The 25,759-nt window shown below is 30.1% G+C and overlaps 6 protein-coding genes across 10 annotated transcripts; 2 read left to right on the forward strand and 4 right to left on the reverse strand.

The window, feature by feature from the left end:
* Positions 1-744: 744 nt before the first annotated feature.
* RanBPM (Ran-binding protein M) lies at positions 745-11,195 on the reverse strand. Of its 2 annotated transcripts, XR_004582062.2 has the most exons (8): positions 10,946-11,195; positions 7,802-8,157; positions 6,836-7,023; positions 6,631-6,743; positions 6,093-6,521; positions 5,653-5,973; positions 5,125-5,308; positions 745-2,362 (listed from the first exon to the last, which is right to left on the reverse strand). XR_004582062.2 is itself a non-coding variant. In XM_034329721.2 (7 exons), exons 1-7 carry the CDS (start codon positions 11,142-11,144, stop codon positions 5,175-5,177), a joined length of 1,740 nt encoding a protein of 579 aa, XP_034185612.1. In that variant the 5' UTR covers positions 11,145-11,195; the 3' UTR covers positions 3,444-5,174. The 2 variants fall into 2 exon arrangements, 1 of the variants encoding a protein (XP_034185612.1); XM_034329721.2 differs by lacking the exon at positions 745-2,362 and having other exon boundaries at positions 3,444-5,308.
* A 536-nt stretch (positions 11,196-11,731) lies between these two features.
* On the forward strand, positions 11,732-13,479 carry LOC143305613 (RNA transcription, translation and transport factor protein-like). Its single transcript, XM_076689815.1, has 4 exons — positions 11,732-11,910; positions 12,443-12,664; positions 12,740-12,841; positions 12,923-13,479. Exons 1-4 carry the CDS (start codon positions 11,850-11,852, stop codon positions 13,285-13,287), a joined length of 750 nt encoding a protein of 249 aa, XP_076545930.1. The 5' UTR covers positions 11,732-11,849; the 3' UTR covers positions 13,288-13,479.
* Positions 13,480-14,441: 962 nt separating this feature from the next.
* Positions 14,442-16,578, reverse strand: LOC117606796 (AN1-type zinc finger protein 2A). The gene is made up of 3 exons (XM_034329707.2): positions 16,217-16,578; positions 15,768-16,079; positions 14,442-15,690 (listed from the first exon to the last, which is right to left on the reverse strand). Exons 2-3 carry the CDS (start codon positions 16,061-16,063, stop codon positions 15,357-15,359), a joined length of 630 nt encoding a protein of 209 aa, XP_034185598.1. The 5' UTR covers positions 16,064-16,079; positions 16,217-16,578; the 3' UTR covers positions 14,442-15,356.
* A 317-nt stretch (positions 16,579-16,895) lies between these two features.
* LOC117606797 (protein RCC2 homolog) lies at positions 16,896-20,071 on the forward strand. Of its 4 annotated transcripts, none has more exons than XM_076689811.1 (5): positions 16,896-17,059; positions 17,125-17,650; positions 18,120-18,360; positions 18,552-19,399; positions 19,467-20,071. In XM_076689811.1, the coding sequence occupies exons 2-5, from the start codon at positions 17,450-17,452 to the stop codon at positions 19,635-19,637; spliced, it is 1,461 nt and encodes a 486-aa protein (XP_076545926.1). In that variant the 5' UTR covers positions 16,896-17,059; positions 17,125-17,449; the 3' UTR covers positions 19,638-20,071. The 4 variants fall into 4 exon arrangements, with proteins under 4 accessions (XP_076545926.1, XP_076545929.1, XP_076545927.1 ...); XM_076689814.1 differs by lacking the exon at positions 16,896-17,059 and adding an exon at positions 17,697-17,828 and having other exon boundaries at positions 17,455-17,585; XM_076689812.1 differs by lacking the exon at positions 16,896-17,059 and having other exon boundaries at positions 17,509-17,828.
* Positions 20,072-20,938: 867 nt separating this feature from the next.
* LOC117606624 (uncharacterized) lies at positions 20,939-22,844 on the reverse strand. The gene is made up of 6 exons (XM_034329323.2): positions 22,655-22,844; positions 22,290-22,579; positions 21,777-22,234; positions 21,502-21,713; positions 21,244-21,427; positions 20,939-21,130 (listed from the first exon to the last, which is right to left on the reverse strand). The coding sequence occupies exons 1-6, from the start codon at positions 22,711-22,713 to the stop codon at positions 20,939-20,941; spliced, it is 1,395 nt and encodes a 464-aa protein (XP_034185214.2). The 5' UTR covers positions 22,714-22,844.
* A 504-nt stretch (positions 22,845-23,348) lies between these two features.
* LOC117606795 (RAS oncogene family member Rab18) lies at positions 23,349-25,754 on the reverse strand. The gene is made up of 6 exons (XM_034329706.2): positions 25,621-25,754; positions 24,861-24,955; positions 24,316-24,452; positions 24,124-24,241; positions 23,737-24,054; positions 23,349-23,679 (listed from the first exon to the last, which is right to left on the reverse strand). The coding sequence occupies exons 3-6, from the start codon at positions 24,387-24,389 to the stop codon at positions 23,518-23,520; spliced, it is 672 nt and encodes a 223-aa protein (XP_034185597.1). The 5' UTR covers positions 24,390-24,452; positions 24,861-24,955; positions 25,621-25,754; the 3' UTR covers positions 23,349-23,517.
* Positions 25,755-25,759: the final 5 nt, after the last annotated feature.

Below are 25,759 nucleotides of genomic sequence, written 5' to 3' on the forward strand. Positions count from 1 at the left end.
TACTTATCATAGAATACAAGATTGTTTCAATCTTAAATATAAATATATATATACATACATATTTTTGTTAATATATTTATATATATATTTATACATATACTTTTTTGTTAATTATTATTGATTCGTTTTATGTAATTTAATCGAGTGTTGGTTTTTTTTCTTTCGTCGTTAGTATCAGTATTTATTTATTTTTCGTTCGTCACGTGTTTGAATGGTTCTCTCATATGTCCCTCAATTAATTAACCAAATTTGATATAAAAAACTAAATTTTAACTGAATAATATAGGATAAAATTTTTTTAGTAGAAAAAATATCTTTATTAAATTTCTCCGATTGATTATGCGATTAATTTAAATATACAATCTATTAAATGGAGAGAACATACAACATTAATTTCGATTCTATAATTTTTTAAGTATCAAAAATGTTCGTTCGCTAGAATGAGACAATTTATATCACCTAACTTAATCTAAAATTCGTATTATTAATTTTTAATCGAAATCACGTTTTATTTATAAATCCTAAATAAAAAGAAATAAGAAATTTCAGTTTTCCCTCAATCGATTGCAAGAAACTAATATAGAGAAAAAAAATAACATCGCATATTTTACAACGTATCTCTTTAATTATATAACTTTTTATTCATTTTTTGCACTTTATATATAACTTGTCATAATTTTTGATCTTTATAATCATTCAGAATCAATATATAGTATATATAGTTTCCATCGAATTGATCGCTCAATTATTTTTTTTTTTTTTTTGGTTTCCTCTATTTTTTCACTTATTTTTTTTACAAAGTTTCTGGTAATCACACGACGCTCCTTATTTTTCTCATATCACTAGTACACAATTTTTTTGGTTCTTAAAATTCTTTAGTCGCAAACCTAAATCGAGTAAAATCAAAAGGAAATTCAACTCAACGATTGTAAAGTGTTGAAAAAATTCGTATGACGATTAAAAAAAAAAGATAGAGAAAAAACGAGTACCAAAAAAAAGGGTTCATTACAAAATGAAAAATTATTGCTTTCGTCATTGTTCGATCGAAAGAATCAAACGTTCCGTATCCCTTATAATATACAATAACGAAACTTAATCGAAGAATATTTTCTTTATTTCATCATCTTTTTTCACGTATCTCTTTTTTTTTCTTTTTTTTCACTTTTCTTTAAGAGCTAACAATTGATACAAAAATCGACTCGTTGACGATACGATTAGAAAGGCTATCAGGATAATCGACGAGGGATTAATTAATTAATTAGTATAGACGAGGCTCTTTTCTCGTTTAAAAATGGGCGACGATGAATGGATGAGAGACTTTTTAAAATTCATTCAAAAAATAGGTGTACAAATTAATTCGTTGCCTATTTATCAATCACAATTTCAAAATTTAAATATCTATCATTTTTTTCGAAATAATTCTTTGATCCTTTGTTATAAGCATCAAATTAATTTGTACACACAATAATTAACAATACAAAACGTTAAAATACACATAAGGATGAAACAATCTGTTAATACAATTAAATTTAACAATATATCTGTTACAATGAAACAAAACTTAAAATTTTTCATCGCACTGGAAGCAAACGGTTATATTCAACAAACTTAAAAAAATATAATAGAACCGACAGATGGTGAAACTAGAATTTCGATACGACAGAAGGCGTTAGGCGATGACGAAAACAAATGATAAGGTTTAATATTAAACCTACCTGCTCTAAACAAGACGAATATAAAAAGTATACTCCTTGTTGACAAAACGACGGGTAACACAGTCGGTAATTAATTGGGAACGAAGGAACAACCTCGAGATGATGATGATGATGAATAACAGGGCTAAAAAGAGGAAACGAGAAAAGGGTCGTCTTGGCAGGTGTCTTTTTTTTTTTTTTTTAAACGTGATCCTTAACTTCTTTTTTATTCGCATCCATCTCAACCTTGTCCTTCGTCATCATCCTCTTCGTCTCTTCCTGGTTTCACAACCGTGTTAAATCAGATCAACAACCTAGTTTTTCGTCATCCTTTGTTCTCCAGCATTCTTTATGGGTCTTCTTCAGTTCTCTGGACTATTCGGCGTAACGATGATCCTCGATGATCACAGTCAGAAGGTTCATATTCATCCTCGTCCCCGTGGCGTATCGTGTAACATACATTTGGTGGGTTTTCATTTCTTCCTCGCTGCGGGCGTGTGTTTACGTGTATGTATATTCGCTTGTGTGGTTCTTCCTGTTGGGGTGTAGACGTGAGATCGAGCCAGAGAGCCAACTGCCGGTAGAGCGGACTCTAGCTGAAGAGGCACGCGATGTCGCGAAGTTGTTGCTGCAAAAGTATTATCTGCTCCACGTTCCGTCTCCACATCCTGAAACAAACGGTATTGTTATGGTCAGAATTCGTATAAAATATGATAATTTAGTAGTTATAGGATCCTATTGCAAGTAGACAAATTTCAATGTATCAGGTATAACTAAACCTTGATCAAGTACACTTGGGTGGAACATAGACTTCTCTTGGTTGAGGAACCTTCCATCATTTGCCTTTGATGTTGGGAAAATCTAGGGAGAACCAAATGGTAGGAGTCTACTCCCCTTAATCAAGAGAGTCTACATAAAATAAAATATCATCCCAAATCTTATAAAGTGAAACTCCTGTGAACTTGATCCATCTGTATATTTAATTATTTGTTACTCTTAACCATGTTAAGGGCTTTTAGGTGTAAACTGTGTTCTGAAGGAAGATTTTCTCAAGATTTTAATAGAATTTTAGCCATTAGCTTCACCATGGGACAGAAGATACATTGATACTTACAAAAGAAGATCCTGAACCCAGAAATTTAAAAGATTTTCAAAAAATCCCTAAAGGAGATGGAATGAATGATAAGGATAAGTCCTGGATTCCCCTACAAATACCATAATTCTAAGAGACTAACTTGTATATGATGGAAAGTTAGAAAAGATGTCCAAGGAAAAATTTCCTGAATCTAGTGAAAATAAAATACTATGTAAAATAGTTTTATAAAGAAATTGTAGATGACATATCCCTTTAGGAATGTTAAGTTTAGTTGTATACACTTTGTTATTTTCTATAAAGGGAAATGGGATAACTGAAACTAAAAAGCGCCGATTTTTAGTCAATCTTAAAAGAAGGAACAATGGATTATGTACTTTAGTAATTGATAAACATGCCCGATTATATATTTGCACACAATATTTTATTAAATCTATAAGAATATACACACATGATTGCCAATTTAATTATGTATATCATATATATTTTGTATTGCGATTTTATTTCTCCTTTTACTTACAAATTAATAAAATATATAATATTTTAAACATTCTTTTAATTGACAAAATGGATATATAGTAATATTAAAACATTACATTAAAGTACAGAATTCATTAAAAAAATATTAATCTTTATATTCTCGATCCAGAAAATCCAAAAAATCACCTACATTTTTAAACATAAAATAATGCAATCAATTTTCTACGATTTTGTAAATAAAATGTAATATTATGCTTCAATAATTTTGTATATAACAAACTTCCCTTTATCTTACTAAATAAAATATTGTTTTTTTAATGCACTTTGAAAGACACAAATGTTTATACAAATTTTAAAAATAATAAATGAGAGGATGTTAAAACTGAAAAAGTGTAAAAAGATAAACTGAACTTAATGTTAAATAATTAAACTATATTGCAATCTATATAATGAGTATTTTAAAAATAAATTTTCATTATTATTTTATATCATGACTAAATTTATAAAATAAATCTATTTTATCCTCATAAAAAAATTACAAGAAAGCAAACAATTTGTGATGTAAAAAAAGATTTGTTCACTGATATTTAATATCATAATAAATCACAAAATTTTTCTAAGGACTTTTGTCAAGAAGAAAGATATTTGCAAACATTTATAATTTTATGCATTATTTTATTTTTGACACGGATATACGATTTAGAAATATGAAAATTCACTTTATATAAAAAAATTCATAACATTTGTATCTTAATTCCTAATTACAGCACCATGTATTTGGCAAAACTGTATAAAAAACAACAAAAAAATTAACATGGATCGATAAGTATAACATACTTATGATTTCGAATTTGTAAATACATCAAACACAAATGATCGTTTTATAGGTATAAAAACTATTTAACGATGCGATGTGTATGTATTTTAAAACCTTATATAATTTTAGAAAAATATATAAAGTCAAGTACTTAACAGTTACATGAGAGGATTATGAGCTAGTTTACAAATAATTTCAACAGAAGAGTCGTGTACTGTTGTGTGCACATACTTTCTTGTAAGGTTTCTCTTTACAAAATTGTAATCGTCATAAATTATATAAAGGCTAATTCAGTTACTATCTACATTAGAGGTAAAAATGTACAAATATGTAAAATGTTTCCATCAAGAGTCCAGGGATAATTGATACATTGATTTTGAAAATTCCAAAAAATTCTATCATCTTTAATTCCATGATTTACATTGCCATCAGCTTCCTTACATTAAAAACCACTGTTCAATAATATTTTGCAGCAACAACTTAGACACAATTTATTATTGTCGTTCAGAAACTTGATTAGAAGAATTAAAGAATAAAAACACACTGTCATTTCTCATTCATAACAAGAAACAACACCAATAATATTTCAATGATTAAAAAGTCAAACAGAAATTAAAAAATGAAACGAGTACACAGAAGAAATGGGAAATCATTAGAAGTTGATACAATGAAATAAGGAGACGACGAACGACACATAGGAGCAAAACAATAGCCTGTATTCCACATGAAAGATGTACGAATAAATGAAAAATGAAAATGCTTTATTCATTCCACAGAGAACTGACAGTTTAATTATCAGCAAAATAAAGAAAATCAAATATACGCGATACTCTCTTCTTATCACAAAATATAGCTTAATTTAAAGACAGACGACGTAACTCTTCTCGTAACAATCCTCCTCGTTGGTACAAACGTAACGAATAATTTCGCATTTTCACAGACGATTCCTAGCAAGTGTTTGTATGTACGTGTACGTGTGTATCAACTATCCCCAGCTTCTTCTAATCGATGCGTAATGTACGCATAATAGAATTACTAACCAAACTCGAGCCGGCAGAAGAAGCAGACGTGGTAGCAGGGGTAGGCACCGTCAATATTGGATGATATTGTCTACGACCGCGAAGCCGCATGCCCCAAGACCAGCGTGAGACATCAGCCGTACCAACTCTCTCGCATGTGACGCTGCCACTTCCAACGGCGGTCGTCGTGGCAAATTACTCGATTCTGGAATCACAATTTCAAAGGAAAATGATGAAAAATCACCTTGTAAAATAAATTAAACGCTCTATTGTCAACAAAGTCAGAAGTATTAAAATAGACTTTATTTTACAACCGATGAGTCTTCTTTATTCCTTCCTCAATGGTTCAAAGCAGTCAATTTAGAATAACAGAAGATAAATTGGAAATTTAAAATAAGCAGAAACTCTCCTGATATGTATTGCACGACATAGAAGGTATCATACACTGCTAAACATAATTAGAAATGAAACAATTAATTTCCATAAAATCTATCGTCAAATCTTTTTCATTTCTAATATCTTAATTCGTACAAATTAAAATTATCTTACCGAGTATGGCAGAGTTGAGTCTCGCACAGACGGTTTCTCTCTGTTGTGGATCGAGTTGCCATCCAACCGGCGAGTTCCAAGGATTTGCATAAGCTAGAAGACTAAACGCATCTTGGAGCATCTTTTTATTGCTTTCGTTCTTTCCGTGTTGCTGTCGCAGATGTATCGATTGAGAATACAGCTGTCTGCCGAATTCTAACATCTTCTCGATCGCTTGTTTGTCCCCGCCGCAAAGTTGCTTCTTATTACTTTTATTCAATGTGTTCTCTAGAATGCAACCGCCGTTCTGCTGCTGCTGAATTTGATTAAGACTGTTGGTCTCTGAGAACAAGTGAATGTTTTTCTTTTCAAGAAAAATGTCTGAAGTAATATTTCAAGTAATAAAAAAGGTACAAACTATTCATAAAATTTGAATAAAATTTAACACAACAACGTCTCACCCATATCGACATCCTCTCCATTCTGGCACTTGTATCCATTGGTATTTAGATCACCATTCTGATAGCCGTTTTCGTTACTACTTTTCACACCGTTCATAACGTTCTCTTCCATATCTACATCGTTCTCGATTTGTCCGTTGACGAGCAATTGTTCTGTGGAACCGTTTATCGCGTTGTTCATATTCATCTCCTCGACGTTACCGTTTGTCGAGGACTTGGTATAAGCCTTCGTTGACTGTATAACACTAGTTTGATTAATGTTAGAGTTCTGAGAGATCTCGGAGTCGCTGCCGTTCACCATCTCGACGAATTGCCGACACTTTAAAGCGAAGAGAAGATTTGGATCCCGTTCCAGAAGACCTGGGTACAGTCTACTGGTTAACTCTATGGCCTCTCCCATTCTGCCTGCCAGTACTAATTTTAGAATTTCTGAAAAAAAAAAGAAAAAGAAATATGGATTAACATTATTGGAATAATATGGAAAAATATTATATTCAGATTAATTGTTTAATGTTATTCATTTAAAAAGGAAACTTGCTTTGTCTATTTTTAATGGAGTTAAGATCTTCTTCAAATCCTTGGCCGGTACTATTGGCAAACGCCTCGGCAGTAGCACAATAACCATGATGGACTAAATATGTTGAAACCATTCTGCAAAAAGTAACAATAATCATCAGAAACATAAAATACGTTAAAGAATATAATTTTAAGAAGGAAGTTATCAAAGAAGAAGTTGAACTTACTTATGAAGAACTGCTTGCCACTGACCCTGTCCATGGTCTGGTGTTGGATAGTTTATTATTTGCAATCTTGTTTTGACACGAAGCTCGTTAAGCATGTCGTCAATGTCGAAGACAAAAGGTTCCTGTCCAAAGTTTGCGTCTACTACCTCTCCTGGCGTTTGGAGACCCACCGTGGGATATAAATTTGGCTATAAAGAAACGATAAATAATCATTATAAATATTTACTATTATGAACAAACAAAAAATGAAACATAATTTTAATGAAAAACAGATAATACCATTCAAAGCTGAAAAAACATAAATACAGATAGATAACTAATTATGTAAAAACAAAGTAAATACACGAATACTGCATACAACTTTAATAAAAACAAGATTATCTTATAATGTTGACTATTTTGCACAAAGTATCACCTCTTTCCCTCTTATATCCCTGAATGAATGATAATTTGCATACTATAATTCCTTCCAAAGAAAAACAATACAATCCTTCTACTATTCTCTAACAATTGAATTCGTTTGGTAATCAAAAGCGCACAGATTTCGTGATCAATATTTTGTCCGTACGTCGTACAGGGAAACGGTTAATATACAGGATGCCTCAAAAGAGATGCATGTTTCCAGGGTAACTGAGGAAACAGCTGATACATAGTCAAAGAGATCATGATCCCTCTAATGTAGTATTGTTCAATAATGCTAACTGATCAGCTGTTGACTGTGCAGGCTAAGGTAAGTAAACCATTAACCTGCCAGCAAGATTATTTCTCTCTTTCTTTTCCCTAACAATTAGTCTAAACAGTTCTTAAGAACTGGACAAAGTACCCTGAAAGTCAGGTAGCCAATTGCCATCCCTTGTATCTCAAAATTAAAGCATCAAAATGGTACTGGACTTTCTGGATTCTTTGTTCCATTGAGAATTTACAGTCTTCGCGTTGTGGACGAAATTGCCTTTCGTGCTCACGTACCGGAAGATCAGTGAATGCGATACCAAGGTGGTGTCCATTCTTCGTGTAGAAGGCAGTGTTATCGACGAGATTTACACCACAGCCGATCACGTCCCCCGTGGTGAACGTGGGCCCATAAGGCTGTCCCGTTCCCGACGAACAGAAGCTATTTCCATCGTCGCCGTGGTAACCGTAGGAGTGCTTGTCCCACCCTGGCAGCCTGTTCACGTTAACCCCATGGGCAGAGAGACCGATTCCCATGTAACCGTCTCTGCCTTTACTGACAATCTTCACCTCGAAATAATAGAGACCACAGGCTGCTGGTATTGAGTGCGTTGTACGTACACTTGCGGCATCCTTATGGGTTTTTCCATAACCTGGAAGACAAGTACCATTGTTCATTAGTCTCGACGTATAATTACATGAACTGGTGTTAGATTTCCCAGTGTATGCAGGATGTTTGATAGGAGATAATGAAAATGGAAAAGAATTATCTTAATGTAAAATAGAATTGAATTTAATAGCAATGAAATTAATTTTTGAGTATTATTAGAATTGGATGGTACTGTTATTATTGGAAAAATTTTACTGGACCATTAATTAATTAAGGTAATGGGAAATTAATTCTCAACATTTTTTACATTTCCTGCTTATAAATATAAGATAAAATGGAATTTTTTTTAGCATAAAGGTAGAGGAAATGGTTTGATTGGTAAATAAAATTTGAAGGAAAGAAATTCGAGAACAGAAGTGATCGTTCGTCGCAATCTAATCGCTAATCTTGGATGCACTTTCAATGCAGTGATGCAGTTTGTCGACCTAGTAACCCAGAGTTAGCCATTTCACATTTAATTAAGTATAAATGAATTATTAACGGATCTTGTAAGCACACCGATATACGTGTTGCAATTCGTGTTCCAATTTAACAATATACTTAACATTATTGGTTTAAAACGACAGAACAACAAATGTGCGAATATTTATATAATAAATTATTAATAATTGTTATATAATGAATTACAACACGTTCGATCTGACGATTTAATTATTTTCATTTACTGTGCAGATATTTTTAGCTATCTAACTCGAATGAATTATTTATTAATAATTGCACAGATTGTTTAAAATAAAATTTTAAAAAAATTGAAACGATGACTGGAAACAATCATTAACAGAAGTCATTTACATAGTACTGAATATGTATTTATTTTACAAATTACTTTGAAGAATTATTTCATCCATAAAAAAAAAGAATTCCAAACGTAATAATTAGTGAGTGTTAAGATTAACACGGATACGCGGAAACGTACCCACACGTATGCAAATGTGCGTTCAATTAAATTCTATCATATCCAAGTGGTCTTGTTAACAAGAATAATATGACAATGAATTATTTATTTATTATTTCGCACTCGGTTTTCATTGTTGAATTAATCACAATATTCATCTACAATAATTAACATGATGTTCATTACAGTACATTATTAAATTCATTAAGCTACTCATATTATTATAAATACTGCTGTATAGTTAATGAATTTAATGGAACAATTAATGATTGTAATTAAATGGTACAACAGTAAACAGTAGCTCGCACATTCTATACAAGATCTCATAATAAAGATTAAGAATGGTAAGAATTTTATTAAATAACCATTTGATATCATTCACAATTAAAATTAACAAATAACAGTAAACACCTTTGTCTCTTTCTTTTACATTTTTCTATGAAAATTTTCTATATATATACTATTTTATTTTTATATTTAGAACAATCTATTATGATTACAATTTCTGATAAATCTGAAGATATAAAATATGTTTCCATGTTATCATAATGATAAAGAAATAATGTAAGCATGATAGTGTTTCGCTAGTAAAAGTGTAAGAATTATACTGTTGAAAAGATTCTAAAGAACAAAAGGTATATAATTAATTATTGCCTGAAGGGTATTAAGAAAATCTATCAATACAGCATGCTTCATTATTTGCAACATAAAATTCGATACTAAAAATTGATAATAAGAGACATTAAAATCTTATAACAACTCGTTCTTTTCTATTTATAAATCACATTTATTGTTAAAAAAATTGAATTATTTAATTGTAAATTGAATACACTAATCTTTGATGTAAAATAACAAATTAAGAATGTTTTCATCTTATCAATATTAATTTATAAAAAGGTAAATGATATTGGTATTAATTACTCTCAAATTTATTATATGAGGTAAGATAAATTAAAAAACACAAATAATTAAGGTTAACAAACTTTAATGTTCCTTATAACAAAAAGTGTTTGCATTAATTAAATACATTAACATAGATAAATCATTTGCAATTTTTTAAAATTGTAATTGTAATTATATTAGAATTACAACAAATAAGTAATTGTATAGCAACATAAATATTACTTTATTTTATTGTTATTAACATTTACCAACAATTTCTTAATTCTTTACGTTTGATTTTGAATATTCTATCCATACAGTATATTTTTAAATACAAAATTATTAACATTTAATTTTGGAAGTGAGAGTGTAAAAATAATAACAATAACATTGCCCTTGATATTACTACAACTTATACCAATTTATGAAATTGAAAGAAACATATAATTTAAATATTTGACTATAAAATGTGTTCATTTCGAAACTGGTCAAGGATGAACGAAGAAGGAAAAGAGGAAGAAGAAAGAGAATAAGATAGAGAAAATGAGAGAGAGAAATGTAACTGTTCAAACATCGCAGCTGTCATTGCCATTGCGTCTTCTCTACGCAGATTCATTTTTTCCACGAATTTTCGAAAAAAATCACACTGAGACTGCGACAAATTGATGGAAAATCACGATCGATGAAACGATATTTTTCGGAAAACTTGGCACGCGATCGAAAATATAAGTAATCAAGAGAAAGTCGAATAGAGACCATGACCGATCAGCTGATTCCTTTGTTTAGGTCGCTGACACACGCGAAACGGAGCCCTGCCATTTTCAATCGATATTACAGCTCCGTCAACGATTCGTCCATATCGAGTAAGAATCGAATCCTATTGGCCAAGATCGTTCCTCGATCCTTTCATTCGAAGAACATTAAAAATCTTCCACAAGAATATTCTGAGATGCAAAGAAAATAGCTGGGAAAGATCGAGAGTGATCAAACGTACCTTTGTAGTGAACACGAAGATTGTTTTGGGAGAGGCCGATGTAATTGTACTTGTCCTTAGGACTCCACGATCGTGGCAACGGTGTTTCCTCTTCATTTACCATCGGATAGAGCATCTTAAGAGGATCAACGGGCTGATTTTGCCCGGAATTCGTCTGAGAAGGCTCCATAACACTCGATTCCTCGCTGGTGGCGGCCATCTTTCTCCTGGGCAGCCCCACTACTTTTGCCAGTGGACTGTGCTTAACTGACTGCGCAACACTCCTGCGCAACTCAGCTTTACCATCTGTTCATTAAACGTATAATGTATAGACAATATACTTTAAAAAATTCTATATTATTTATATCGCCATCTATCAAAAAATAGAACACTATGATAATATATTTAAACAAATTTTAAATCATCAAAAAGATGTATTAAAATAAACAAACAGATTTAAATAAAAAGTAGAAAATATTTCCAATATATCCTGACTTATTATTTCGTATTTTTCTAAGATACATGGTGTTTCAATTTATATGCTTTTTATATAAAAAATTACTGTTTCAATAAGTTCTTAATTGTATAAATAATTATCGTACTTAATAAGGGAAAAATTTGAACTATAAACTATTGTATTACGTAGTAAATATTGAATTTAAAAATTAAGACTATTTTCCTTCAATAAAATGAAGGAATAAAAGATCAATGAAGAAAGTTTTTTTTAAATATAAGTTATTTATTAACAACCCTTTTTATGTTTTGAAAATGGAAATGACATAGGGAAAGTTAATAATAAATATATGTCCTGCATTTTGTCAGCTCAGTAGTGTCAGTATACTAGTATACTGTCTACTGCCACCAAGTTGACAAAAATTGTATAAAGTTTAATTTATAAAATTTGTATTTATTTTGATAATTGAAAATGTTTAAAAGAAGACTGAAAGCTCTTGGTTACGTGGAATGGGAAAAAGTTAATGTAAATGGTTCGTTTCTCTGATAGTTACATATGTTCACATGACATGTGAACACTAAATTAGAATAAAATTGTATTTGTTATTTACTATTATTAATATAATTATATATATCAATTTATATAAAAATTCTTTGAAATTTTCATATTTAGTAAATGTTTCAAGTTATTTTTCTAATAAAGTTACTTAATCATTGTTATAGGTTAAAACGACCGGCAACGTTTATCAAACATTTCATTTTATGTTTTAAATATGGTTATAAAATTTGCAATGATGTAATTTTTTATGTTATATTCAAAAATTCTATTACTTCATTTGTAAAATTGTAATTCGTTGAGTGTCCTAAGTTAACCTATAAATTTGTATATTGTATATTATATTATCATTAAATACTCAATTATAAATTTGTCCAACTTTTTGTATAATAAATGTATAAATATGTGAATAAAAGATATTATAATTTAAAATAAGGCATCTTAAATTCTATACAATTACATGTCAGTTTGAATAATGATTACTAACTTATATTAAAAAAATGTTACAGATCCACAACATTTTCGTAAAGTAGTCATTTGGTTGGAAGATCAAAAAATACGTCAGTATTCTATAGAGGATAGAAAACCATTGCGTAACTTACAGAGTGAAAACTGGCCTAAAGTTTTTGCCAAATACTGTGAGGATGTTAAATGTCCAATTTCAAATAAGCCTCTTGATCAGCTTGAATGGTTGGTTGGACATGCAATCTGGTTAGAGGCAGAAAATAATGGTAAATAATTACAAATAAAATTTGAATAAGAGTATAATTATTTTATGTAAAAGTAAATTGTAAATTTCATTTTAGTTGAAGAATACTCACAAAATGTGAAAGAAATGAAACTGAAAATGAAAGAAGAAGCAAAAGTACCTCAGCTTAGATCAAAAAATCCACTTGACAACCTAGATTGTAAGTATTATATGTATACAATTCAAAGTTCATTTTACAAATTGCTAGAATTATTAATTTTAATTATTTTATACCAATTAGTTTACAGCAATGAATTCAAAACTGGAACATATGCACTGGCAAAGTTGCTTCGAATTCCGCGACATCCAAATCACTTGGTTACATTAAAAGCTTGTAGTAAACTAGTACAAAAGAGATTAAATTCTGAATGTTTGCGGAATCCAAATTCGAAAATTATACGAGGTAAACCGTTTCCAATAATGGACATTAACGCCGGTTTCCAATTGAATAAACCAACATTGGAGAATGCTGCAAAGATTCTTGCTCTTCTTTACATTCAAGACATTAGGAATCTTCAAACAAAGATTAACGAGGCGATCGTCCGTGTACAGAGCATCACAGCTAATCCTAAAACAGATACTAAATTAGGAAAAGTTGGAAAATAAATGAAAAATAATTGTTTGCCACATACCATGTTCCCAGAATTGTTTTTTGGAAAATATATTAGAGCATTCAAATAAGGATTAAATTCATAAACCTTCAAAATGTTCTATGAATTTGAATAATTTATTAATTCGTTTATTAGTCAATTAAGATTTGTAAATAATTTAAAGATTATATTGCTTAAACATTTCAATATTGAAGCAAAAAATATAGTTGTGTATTTTTCAATGTTTATAATTTACAATAAATTATAACAAAGATAAAATTTTCAAGGTTTTTTTTCTCATAATTAGTCAACCTGTTAATAATTGAATTAGACAAAAAATAATACTTTAAAACTAAATGAATTGTATATTTATTAGATAAATATACAAATTTATTTATAAATTCCTGAATAATTAAAATTATCATTGCAGTCATTACAATTCTAATTGTTTTTAAATATAAATAGAAACTGTATATATGAGAGATAGGAAACTTTGCATTTAATATATGTATAATTATTGTTGAGTTGTCGAAGCGGATAAACATATAAACTTTTAATAACGATAATAAACATTGTCTTATAAAGTTCTTTTATACCTAGCAACTGATTATGTTATTTAATAAGTTGAATTTACGTTTCAATAAAAACTAAGCTTTATCTATTAAGGCACTCTTCTTTGAGGCTGCCTTTTAACGTTTTTTTATAATCTTCACGCAAGTTTGGCAGATAATGTTGCTGATAGTTAGACAAATCGCTATAAGATTAAAACCATGTTTTTACAATGTAAATATTATATTATTCAAAGGGTGAAGTTTCATAGATACCATTATAATATATTATACATTTGGTATAAAAAGTAAAATTATTACATGTATGTTATACCTTAGTTAAATGCATACATACAATTATTTTTTAGACTACTGTAAATAATGAAATTTGATTTCACAAAAAATTAAATTTGATTTCTATTTTTGATTTGAAGGTTCATTTTTCTTTTTGTAATAGAGCTACTTACTTCTTTAAACAAAAATACAAATATTAATTTAAAGTGAACTGAATAAATAGGTGATTCTAAAAATAGATAAAAGTTATTTTTAAAACCTTAATCAATAAAATAACAAAATGTAATTCGTTTTTTAAATTAAATAATTAAAGAAATAGAGCATATATTTGAATTAGATATGATACTATATAAATATGGAATAATTTATAATTTCAATACTACACATACTTTAAGTATTTGCTATACTAAAAAAATCGAAGAAATTGAGAGAAAATGTAAAACAAAGAAGGTAGACACTGTTACTATACGTACTTGTTAAAAAAGTATAAAATATGTAAATTGCTGGTTACATTGATATGTCAGCTATATTGTATGTACATTAACTTCAATATTAAGTATAATAAAGTATAGAATAAGAATAAGTATAGGATATATTTGTGAATTTTATAACTATAATTATTTTTATATTACTTGCTTCTAATAAAATTTACTATAGTATTAAAGTAAAATTCAATAAATGCTAATCTTCTACAATTATATTATAGGATTTTTAACAATTTCTTATAATATCAGATTATTATTTTATTAATTAGACTATGATTTAAACTTTAAAATGATTAGCTTTTATTGATAAAACCATTATCCTTGTGCAAGCACAACCTTTAGAACCCTTCCTATTTGCTTTATTATTAAAAAGTAGTACTTTCAGTAACATGCTTTAAATCAAACTTAAAACAAAAAGAACAAAAATAATTTAAGTCTCCCTCATTTTTGAAGGTTTCATCAAACCCTATAAAAATAACTTAAAATGATAATGTAATGTATATCACCTGTAAATCTATAGAATTTCTAGAAGTACATAATGAAATCTCTAAGAGTTTATGTGAACAGAGTATTTTAAGGTGAGGAAATAGAAAGGTAAAGTTACAAGGTAAGTCATGACTTTTCAATATGCTAATTGAGTAGCATTAAACTGTTTTTTAAGCAGAAGATCGAAATCTCTAAAAGGTATAATTATTTCTCTATGTTTGTGCGGTTAAAGAACGTACCTTGCAACGTTTATAAAAATTTGTGTGAAGATTTTATGAAAGTCTACACCTATCTCTATTTTCAGAAGGAACGGTTTCGAGAGTTCGTCGCCTAGCAGTATCTTCTTCTTGCAGGGAAGCCTGAAGAGCTCTAGCGAGAGCTTCGTCTTCGCTCATACTACCCTGATAGGTCTTAAATATTTCGCCATTTCTTCTATTTACTTTCACATTGTTATCGAGCGCATCCAATCTTTTTCTTCGAGTAGCTTCTTCTTGGCCTACACACGCGTGATCCGTCGGATGTCTATGTTTAAGACAGAAATTTTTACCGCAATCGGAACAACGTATTTGAACAATTTCTTTGATTTTGCAACCCTTAGATGAACATCTGGAATAAAATAATATTAAAATAATAATATTCAAACTAAGAAACATGGAAATACGTGAATGAAAATAATGTTTCACCTATTGGAGAAAATTTTTTGCCTAGGTTTTCTTAACTCCGATTGGCATTCATTATCTATATGTTGTCCGACTGCTATATCTGGAGGATCTCCACGTTTTGTAGGTACTGGTGTATTGCAAAGAGGACATACTGGAACCTGTATATCTTTTTTATAAGCACTTGGACAGCTATGGTCAGTGTATGACATATGTTCTGCACAAAATATTCCTGAACATGCATCACATTTTACAGGTAAAAAGTCCAATCGATTGCAGCTCTTTTCAGAGCAGTGCTCGCCTAAGTTTGGGAATTCCATTTTTGACAAGAGCAATCTAAAATGAAATAAAATATATTAACATTCTGAAAAACTATAAATTTAAACTCTAACCTATATTTATATTACAAATATCACACAGGAAAGATTAAAAATAGAAAATATAAAGAAATGCATAGTAATGCAATTACATACCTTGAGTCACGTTGAAGCAAATTTATTAAAATGTGTCTGGCAAATGAAAATTAACATTTCGTTTATACCACGTATCACTGTAAAACAAACGCTCCGATGAATCGTTTCATGTTTTTATTACATTATTAAAGTTCACAAGGTCTATGAAAAAGATTTGTATTTCAAATAGTTCCTCTCCTAAGATTTAAAAGTACACTTTGAATTGGCACGAGTGACTGACTTGTAAAATTTCAGGCGAATATAAAACTAGCAAACTTACGAAACGGACGGAATAATCGCGTCATTTAGAGAATAACGCAAATTAATCATGACATTGCTTTCAAGTAAGTCGAAAGTGGCGACCCTAATCGTTGAGGTTAGATACTATACTTAAAAAAAAAATGACGCGATTATACCGCAGTTCACCAGAGTCCATAACTGCGACGCGCAGGTTGGAAGATGGTGGGGGAACGCAGCGAGCTCTCTGCTAATCGCTTTCCACTTCGTTTGGGAGTATCGCCAATCAGGGCGAAGATGCGCACTGGAGAAGCGCAAAGAACGAAAACTGGTCTTTTCGCAGTTATGGTCCATAACTTATGGACTCTGGTGAACTGCGGTATATATTTGACTTATTTTAGCTTTATGATTGTACTAAAAATTATATTAATATTCAATTAACATTAAATGAGTGCTTTGAATTTTAGAATTGTGCGAGAATCCAAAAATATCGGGTCGGGACAAATTTTCGAAATTTTGGAAACTTGACCCGAGTATTAAGTCCTCGAAATTGTCGAATTCTCACACACCTCTAACCTCATTTATCCGCAGAAATAATAGAGATAATGGACAGTAGGTTATAAAGAGGTATATTTCATATTAGTAAGAAATGTTAATCATCAATAGGAAATAAATATTTCTCGTGTTTTCAGCCTTTGTTACAAAATGAATTGAATCTTCCCGGGTAGTGAGGGGATTACTGTTCAATATCCACGTTTCAGAGACTTGAAATAAATGGAACACGGAACGCGCTCTTGGCGATTTACAATCATAAACTTGAGTTTGCTTTGTACTTATCACTGGAGCATGGTTTTATTATGATTTTTGAGCGCCAGGTGGCTGCGTTTTTGTTGTCCGTTTGTCGAAGAGAGTACAGGTCTCAGCGCCATTACATCGATAAATGTCATTGTGTTCGCGCGTCCTACTTAATTGATTTTCCAAGCGATAAATAAATTTAGAAATAGAAAATTCATCGATATGTCGGCTAAACGAAAAAGTCTGACGACTAAAAAAGGCCGTGGAAAATCGAGAAAAGTTGAATACGACGAAGAGGACATTTCCAGTGAACACGATTCAGATGTTGATGACGCCGAGACCGGCTCGAATGCCGACGGTGAGGACGCTGCCGAAGATGATCTTACCGACGTCTCCACTATCCCGGAATTGCCGCCACCTGAGGTGATATTATTTTCATCTTTTTCACATGCTTATTTATCCCAGGTAGAGGGTATATTGATGTCTGAAGGGATGAAAAAGCAACGTTGGTATTTACGACGCTGATGGGCCTCTCAGCCATGCATTTCCTACGCTGGTAATAGTCATTTCAGAAGAGGGAAGATTGTGTACCGTTATTTCAGTAATTAATATACTCTGTAATTGCAAAACAGTATTATGAAGTTCATGCATATGTTTTAAGTCTTTCTGTATAACTTGCTTAACAAGATAGTACATTAATGCGTAACTGTTTAGATTTGCTAGATTGTATAGTAATGAGATTAATTTTATTTAAAAAACAATTTGAAATTATTTGCCTTTGGTAAAATTAGATGATGTATATACTATTCAAATATTTAATAAAAGATGATATTTTTAATAAAAATTTCTTGTTTTTTTCATTCAACAATTTGTTCATGAACATTTATTATAGGGAGGATGGGGGAAGCCTGGAACATTGCTCATGTGTGGCCTCACGAATTGGGATATGGCAGGTCGTAAAGCTCCACCAAAAGGAGTAAAAGTAAATGTCGGACGTAGTTTGTGGACTCCACATACGTTTAAAAATTTAAATGGCTCTCGTGTCAGATTAGTTGCCTCTGGCCCAGCTGCTTCACATAGTATTATTGTTACAGAAGATAACAGATGCTTAGCTTTCGGTAGAAATGATAAAGGTAAATGAATAAAAGGTAAACAAGACTTATCCTTATAATTAAATGTTGTGATGTAAGTAAATGTTGAAATATATTAAGAACTTAAAGATTTGTTAAGCCGTGTTGTATGTAGTAGCAAATTTTTAACTTAATATTAATCGCATAGAAGAATAATGATTCATATTTAAATTCTTATACGATAATGTTTAAAGGTCAACTAGGTGTTGGTGATACGAAACGTCGAGACGAACCAACCGAAGTGACATCGTTAAAGGGGCATACGGTTATAGCAGCATCATGTGGTCGTAATCACACTTTATTTTTAACCAGTCGTGGTATAGTTTTTGCTGCTGGAGACAATAAATTAGGTCAATGCGGGGTTGGAAAATCCGATGCCTGCATTGTATCTGCTACTAAAGTAAAATACTCTGGTCCTCCTATAGTTAAAGTAGGATGCGGGGCAGAATTTTCAATGATTTTGGATATTAAAGGTGGTCTACACTCGTTCGGAAGTCCAGAATATGGAGCACTCGGCCACAATACCGATGGAAAATATTTCATAACGAACACAAAGATGGCGTTTCATTTTGAGAAAGTGCCTAAGAGAATTGTTTTATACGTTGAAAGAGCTAAGGACGGCCACGTTACGCCTTTGGATTGTGTCGAGATTACAGATTTCAGTTGTGGACACTATCACACCGTTGCGATCGACAGTAAAAATCGTGCATTCTCCTGGGGATTCGGTGGTATCGGCCGTTTGGGTCATAACGAGCAACGAGACGAATTAGTGCCTCGTTTAATTAAGTTCTTAGAACCACCTAATCGAGGCGTAAGAGCTGTACATTGTGGTAGTACTTATAGTATTGCCATTAACGTTCATGGATCAGCCTTAATGTTTGGACAAACGAAACGTACAGGAGAAGCGAATATGTATCCGAAACCAATTCAGGATTTGTCTGGTTGGGAAATAAGATGCGTTGGATGTTCCCAAACTAGTGTAGTAGTTGCAGCTGATGACTCGGTTATCGCTTGGGGTGCTAGTCCTACATTTGGTGAATTGGTAAATAATTTTATACAATGTGAATATTTTGTTAAGTTCCTGAAATAATTGTTTCTTGTATCAACAGGGTTTTGGTGAAATGCGTAAGTCTTCGACTACCCCTATGGAAGTGAAAGCATTGGAAGGTTTGTATATTACTGCTGTTACCTGTGGTCTATCTCATACACTTATGATTTGCCGAGATGAATCTGAGGAAGAAAAAGTTAAGATTAACAAACTTCAAGTGTATTCTGTTTAAGTTACTTGATTTTGCATTTAACTCGCATAAAATTTAAATGCTACCGAATTATCGCATAAGCGTACTCAGATACTTTTTCTGTATTTGTCGTAATTATTACTATACTGAAAGGTTAGATTATAAAAACAAAGATACATCACCAGTTTGATGAATAAGTTAGACAAGTATAAGAAAGGATTAAGAGATCTGAATGGTTTATTAATAGACTGTGAAAAACGTCCATATAAAGTATAGACTTAATTACTCTCTTTGTACTTCCAATTTTACTTAATGTATGAAAGAAAGTTTACCATAATAGGGAACCCCATTCTGTTAATAGCTCAGGATATAGACCAAACGAATAGATGCAAAAATATATTTTGATACGTTGCTGTTTTATTAAAGTACTCTCTGTGTCTTTAACAAAAAGAAAAAAAAAAGAAACAAACATAGTTGATATCTATGAAAGAAGAGTACTAGAAGCTGGAAAAGAATATGGAATTTATCAAATACTGCCTTTAATTTTATTATTAATTATCACTCTATTATGTGCGAAATAATCTATATCATTGATTCATTACAGTAGTACCTGAATCATTACATCTGCAGAAATCATTTTTATATTCTATGTACAGAAACAGTTTAGAAGCAGTTATAAAAAGAAAAAAAAGAACAGATCTTATGCTTCAATGATTGATGTGTTTTTTATAATAAACATATAGAGACTAATGACATGAATAGTTTATAAACTCATTATATCTTTGTTTTTGAAACTTTGTTATTTTAGTTTACCGTAAGAAAGAATATTTCATGAAAATTAGTATTATTTATCATATTTTTAATTAAAATGAACATTTCATAGCTGTAACAAAATAATTTCGGTAAAACAAACGCATTGTTCATTATTGTATTATATAAGTACTGATCGAAAACTCATCACGAATTTAAATGTGGTTTGGGCAACATATGCTATCAGACTCATGTATACGCATTATATTTAAGACTATTCACACCTCAGTAGCAAATATAATCGAAATTTTATATAACATTTTATTTTAGAATTAATGTAACAAAAATATTTATGAAATTAACAATACTGTCATTTTTAAGAAGAACTGTAATTAGAATCACTGCCATTTGACATTCTTTTTCATATGATACAATAAATTGAATGATTGTTTATTCTATTCTGTTCGATGCAATACTCTTGTAAAATGATTGCACTGTTTTAGTAAACTTAAAATAAATGTGTAAGACAATTTATAAAATAAATGAATTTTTAAAATAATTTTATATTAAATACTGTACTGTAATAATTTTTATTAAACACTGGTGTTTGATACGTTGATTTTACAAGAACTACACATTTCAGGAAATTCACAAGTTTCATATTTCTTTAATGACTTTCTTGCATATTTCTCAAACTGTTTAGAATCTTTGCAAACAGTATTTTTTGTATTTTTCTCATTCAGATTTCTAATTAATTCTTCTTCTTCTTCTAAACGTATCTTTTCCTATTTGAATATAACAATACTTTATAACAATATATCATTAAATATTGTATCATCTTTTTAGGAAATAAAGCGTTATTTTTTAAGTATTCAGAAGTATTATGAATAATGCTTACTGTAAGTTTCCGGTCCATTTCTATGGTAGCTAATGCAATTAATTGTTGAAGAGCATTCTTCTCAGTCTCGCTAACATTATGTGCCCAACGTAATAATTGATATGCGGTATAATGTAATGGATCTGTTGGTTTAAATTCTAAAGTTTTAGCCATTGCCCATGATAATGGAACCATGATATTTTGTCTGTATTTATAAAAAAATCACAGGATAAGAGTGATATTAAAAGCACAGCCATGTAAGAAATTAAGTTACTTTACCTTAAATAATCATTTCGTTGTGCAGTTAATTCAGCTACTGTTTTATTTTCGGCTAGAAGATGACATAGACAAGCGTATTGTTGAAAATAATTTGATGTATCTGTAGAACTAGAAGTACTTTTCAAATCAGTCGTTTTACAAGTGTCTTGTAATTTTTCTAAACTGCTAGTACTTGATTCCATAACAGTTAATTTATAATCACATACTACCTCCTACATACATATAAATGTTTTATAAAAGTGAATAAAAGAAGTTTATATTAATTATGTTCAAACCTCCATATTTGATAACTGTTCTTTCATTTCATCAAATCCTATATCAATTAACATTTGTTCAGTTTCTTCAGTGATTCCATACTTTTTTACCAGTTGTATAATGTCTTTTGCTATTCCAATATGTTTCAAAAACTGTATTATTTCTGGAGATGTCAAATTAATAACAGAATGCCAGTTTAAAATTCCAGGAACATCGATACCACTTAATGTTAAACGATAAAGAATATTTAAATTTTGAAACATTATTCCATGTACAATAATATTCCAACATTCTGATTCTGTAAAACCCATAGGTTTTAGATTTAAAATCAATTCATCGTTAAATTTCTTTGACCACATTTCTTTGAATTCCAATATATATGATACTACATTGAAATTTTTAAAACAATTAAGTTCACAACAGTTCAGGCTAATAAGTCCAAGTTTCATTGCTTTCAGGATGCTATACATAGACATTCCTAAAAATTAATTTGTCTTTAATTTATTATACAGATTAATTCTAAGCAAAAATACCATTTTCTTCTAATTTCTTTAAAACAGAAGTGCTATATAAACCACTGGAAATAGTCATCTGTAATCGTTCATTATTGATAGCATCATAAGGAAAGTTTCTGTGTACATGAATACATTGTTTAAGTCTATCTGTAAGAAATGTGAGTAATTTGGTTTTGCTCCATGTTCCATATAATTGAACACCTCTATTTGTCAGAATCAAATCTAAGCTAGATCTATTAAGTGTTTCTCTTGATGGTAATGAAGATGATGTAGACGACGATGTTGACAATGATATTATTGAATCAGTTCTAAATAGAAGAGATATCATACATTTTAAATTTAGTAGATAGACTTGAAATTAATTATAATGTTCATGGTTTTACCCTTCACGTTTTGAATATTTATTAATTCCTTCATGGACTGTTGTAGCAATTTGTTTCATATTGTACAAATAGAATTAATTTTCAAAATGAAATACCTACATGATAAATATGTAATTGTTTAAAGTCAAATATTCTAACAGGCAACTGTTTTCATCATAAAAACACAAATATACACAACGATAAAATCACTCAATATGTAGAAGTATAATTAACGATATGAACGAGCCACAAAAGAATGATCTAATTGCAGAAAAATTTAAATATTTTATTTACAAATGGATACATTAAAATAATTTCAATTGATGGGATCATTTCGTTATTTCACTTCATATTGTTCTTTAACATATAAATATATGTAAGAATAAAACACTAAATTAATAGATATTACATTATGATACATGTATATACGCATTACATTACTAATTGTGCAAATTATTATGAATGATTTAATAATTTAAGAATTTAAATGGCTCCATTTCTGATGTTGCAATTACTTATACAAAACTGAATTTATAGGAGTTGAAGATATCATGTTTGCCTGTTATCGTTCTATCGATATTTATTAATCATTAAATTATGTAGATATGCATAATATATTTACATGAATATAAATTGGTATTACAAATACCTATATAAAATTCAATTATTTAACAAAGAATTAAAAGTTATAAGCAAACTCATATGTATGTATCTTTGATACATGTATGAAACATTTCTTTCCACAACATACACAAAGTATCATTAAACACATCTGTCGTCGAAATTCTCACACTTAGGTATCTAGTTTTCAAATAGAGTTTAGACCATATTTAAGGTATGGCTTCCTTGTAATTATCACCATCTGAATTTTATATTATGATCAGCTAAACCAGACTACAATAACAATTTGAGTATGGTTCGTGTGGTTGAGAGTCATTTGCTAATTGTATCCCTCTTTGACCTCTGTGTCTTGCTCCTCCCATGCTTCCATTGCCATATGCTTTAAGAAAAGGTTGTCTATCCCAGAGGCCCGGCGTTTGTATTATCTGCAAAGAACATTACCATGTTACAAATAATCATTTGAAAACAAATAAATCATATACCTTTTGTACAAGCTCTTCAAAACAACATTTAATCCCATCTGCAGTTTTGGCACTGCTCTCAATGTATAGAGTTTGATGCCTTCTTGCAAACTGTAGGCCTTCCTCAGTGCTTACTTCTCTATTTGGTAAATCTATTTTGTTACCTACTACCATTTTAACAATGTCTGTTTTATTGCAGTATGTATTTAATTCGTTAAGCCATGTTTCTAATTTCACAAAAGTAACCCTATCTGTAACATCGTACACCAATATAGCACCTTGACCATCTCTATAATAACTAGGTGTCAGAGTACGAAAACGTTCTTGTCCAGCAGTGTCCTATAAAAATTGAACATTATTAGCTTGCAAGTAAAATATCAATGTTATTAATAAGATAAATTAACTAACCCAAATTGCCAATTTCACTGTATTGCCATCGATTGTAACTTGTTTAGTTTTATAGTCCATGCCAACTGTACTTTGCATGTTCTCATAAAATTCATCCTCTGTAAATCTGAGGATTATGCTAATAACAAAAATTACAGTATGAACAAATAAATTCATTTTATATTTTTAGACAAGTGAATTAGTTTTACGTACCTTGATTTTCCAACATTGGATTCCCCTATCATTAACAGCTTCAACACTGTTAATACATCCTGATCCATATCCATCTTTATTATATTATGGGATTTGGTACAAATATTATGTAACTTTTAAATACTCCCTTTATGTCTCTATAGAGAAATTTATTAGTTACACTTTATTATAGTGTAAGAAAATTTAAAAATCAGTTCTATTAATAATATGGTACTGAATACTTATTGTTTATAAAATTGATCATAAAACATGTACTGCAATAGAACTACTCTGATCATAATATAAAAACCACAACAAATGAAAATTGTTAAAAATTAAATAAAGGAAATATACAATACTTTATTTACATTAAATATCTATAACACATTATTGTAAATCACATTATTATTCAGTTTAATCATGATGGTAAATATTGAACAACAAAAACAAAAAAAAACATTAACAAACTTTATTTGCAAAACGATAGAAATTGTTTATACATAAAAAAGGTTACAAATTGATATCTTCATTGTTTAATTTCACTGGAATGATTTTGTAAAGCTTACCTAAAATAAAACGTCATTCAAGTCTAATGAATGATCTCATGCATTTTTGCAATCCATGAAACACAAATTACGATGCACCGTTAATCTACAGTGACCTAAGCAATAAAAGAAAAATGTCAAAACAATTATTAGTTATCACAAAATGGTACAGATGTCGTTTCTATTTGTTTTTAAAAAATGTTTATAAAATAAAATTTGTATTGTTAGCTGGTATCATTTAAAGAAGGAAAACAAATAACTGGTGTATCAACTTTAATAGAATATATACAATAATTATAAATAACCCAAATATTGAAGACAAGTAAAAATAAAAATGTTTATTTGAGGATGTCATTTGACATTTGCTTATCAGGTGTTGAATAACTTCTACACTTACACTTCTCGTATAAAATATATTATTATTCATAACAAATTCATATAACAAGTTAAAAATTGTATTAATAATAAAATTATAGATAAATAAATAGAAAAAGATAAGGCCGACTGCATTCCTAATCTTAACATCGCAACATGTGCGTTATCATAACTAAGATAATAGTTTTATAAATAAAAATATCAACTATCAAGCATCGTCAATTCCTACAGACAGTACTTAATGATACTTCTTGCACGATATAGACCATCCGAACGATCAATCAATACTGGTTTCAATTTTAACTCGGAAAGGTATCGTAACCCAAAAAAAAAAGAAGTATGTAACTCATCAAACATGTTATTTGTGCGCGAAATTCAATTACGGTTACACGTTGCAATAACTTACCGACGAGGGAACATTAGAACAGACGAATATGCAAATGCATTTTTGGATATACTCGATATCTAGGATAAAGTAAGTTTTAGGTCTGTATAGTGGTAGAACGATAAAATGAAGAGAAGAAAAAAAGATGGCCGCCGGTGGG

Source organism: Osmia lignaria, chromosome 8 (assembly GCF_051020975.1).
Source record: "Osmia lignaria lignaria isolate PbOS001 chromosome 8, iyOsmLign1, whole genome shotgun sequence".
Classification (NCBI taxonomy): Eukaryota; Metazoa; Arthropoda; class Insecta; order Hymenoptera; family Megachilidae; genus Osmia; species Osmia lignaria.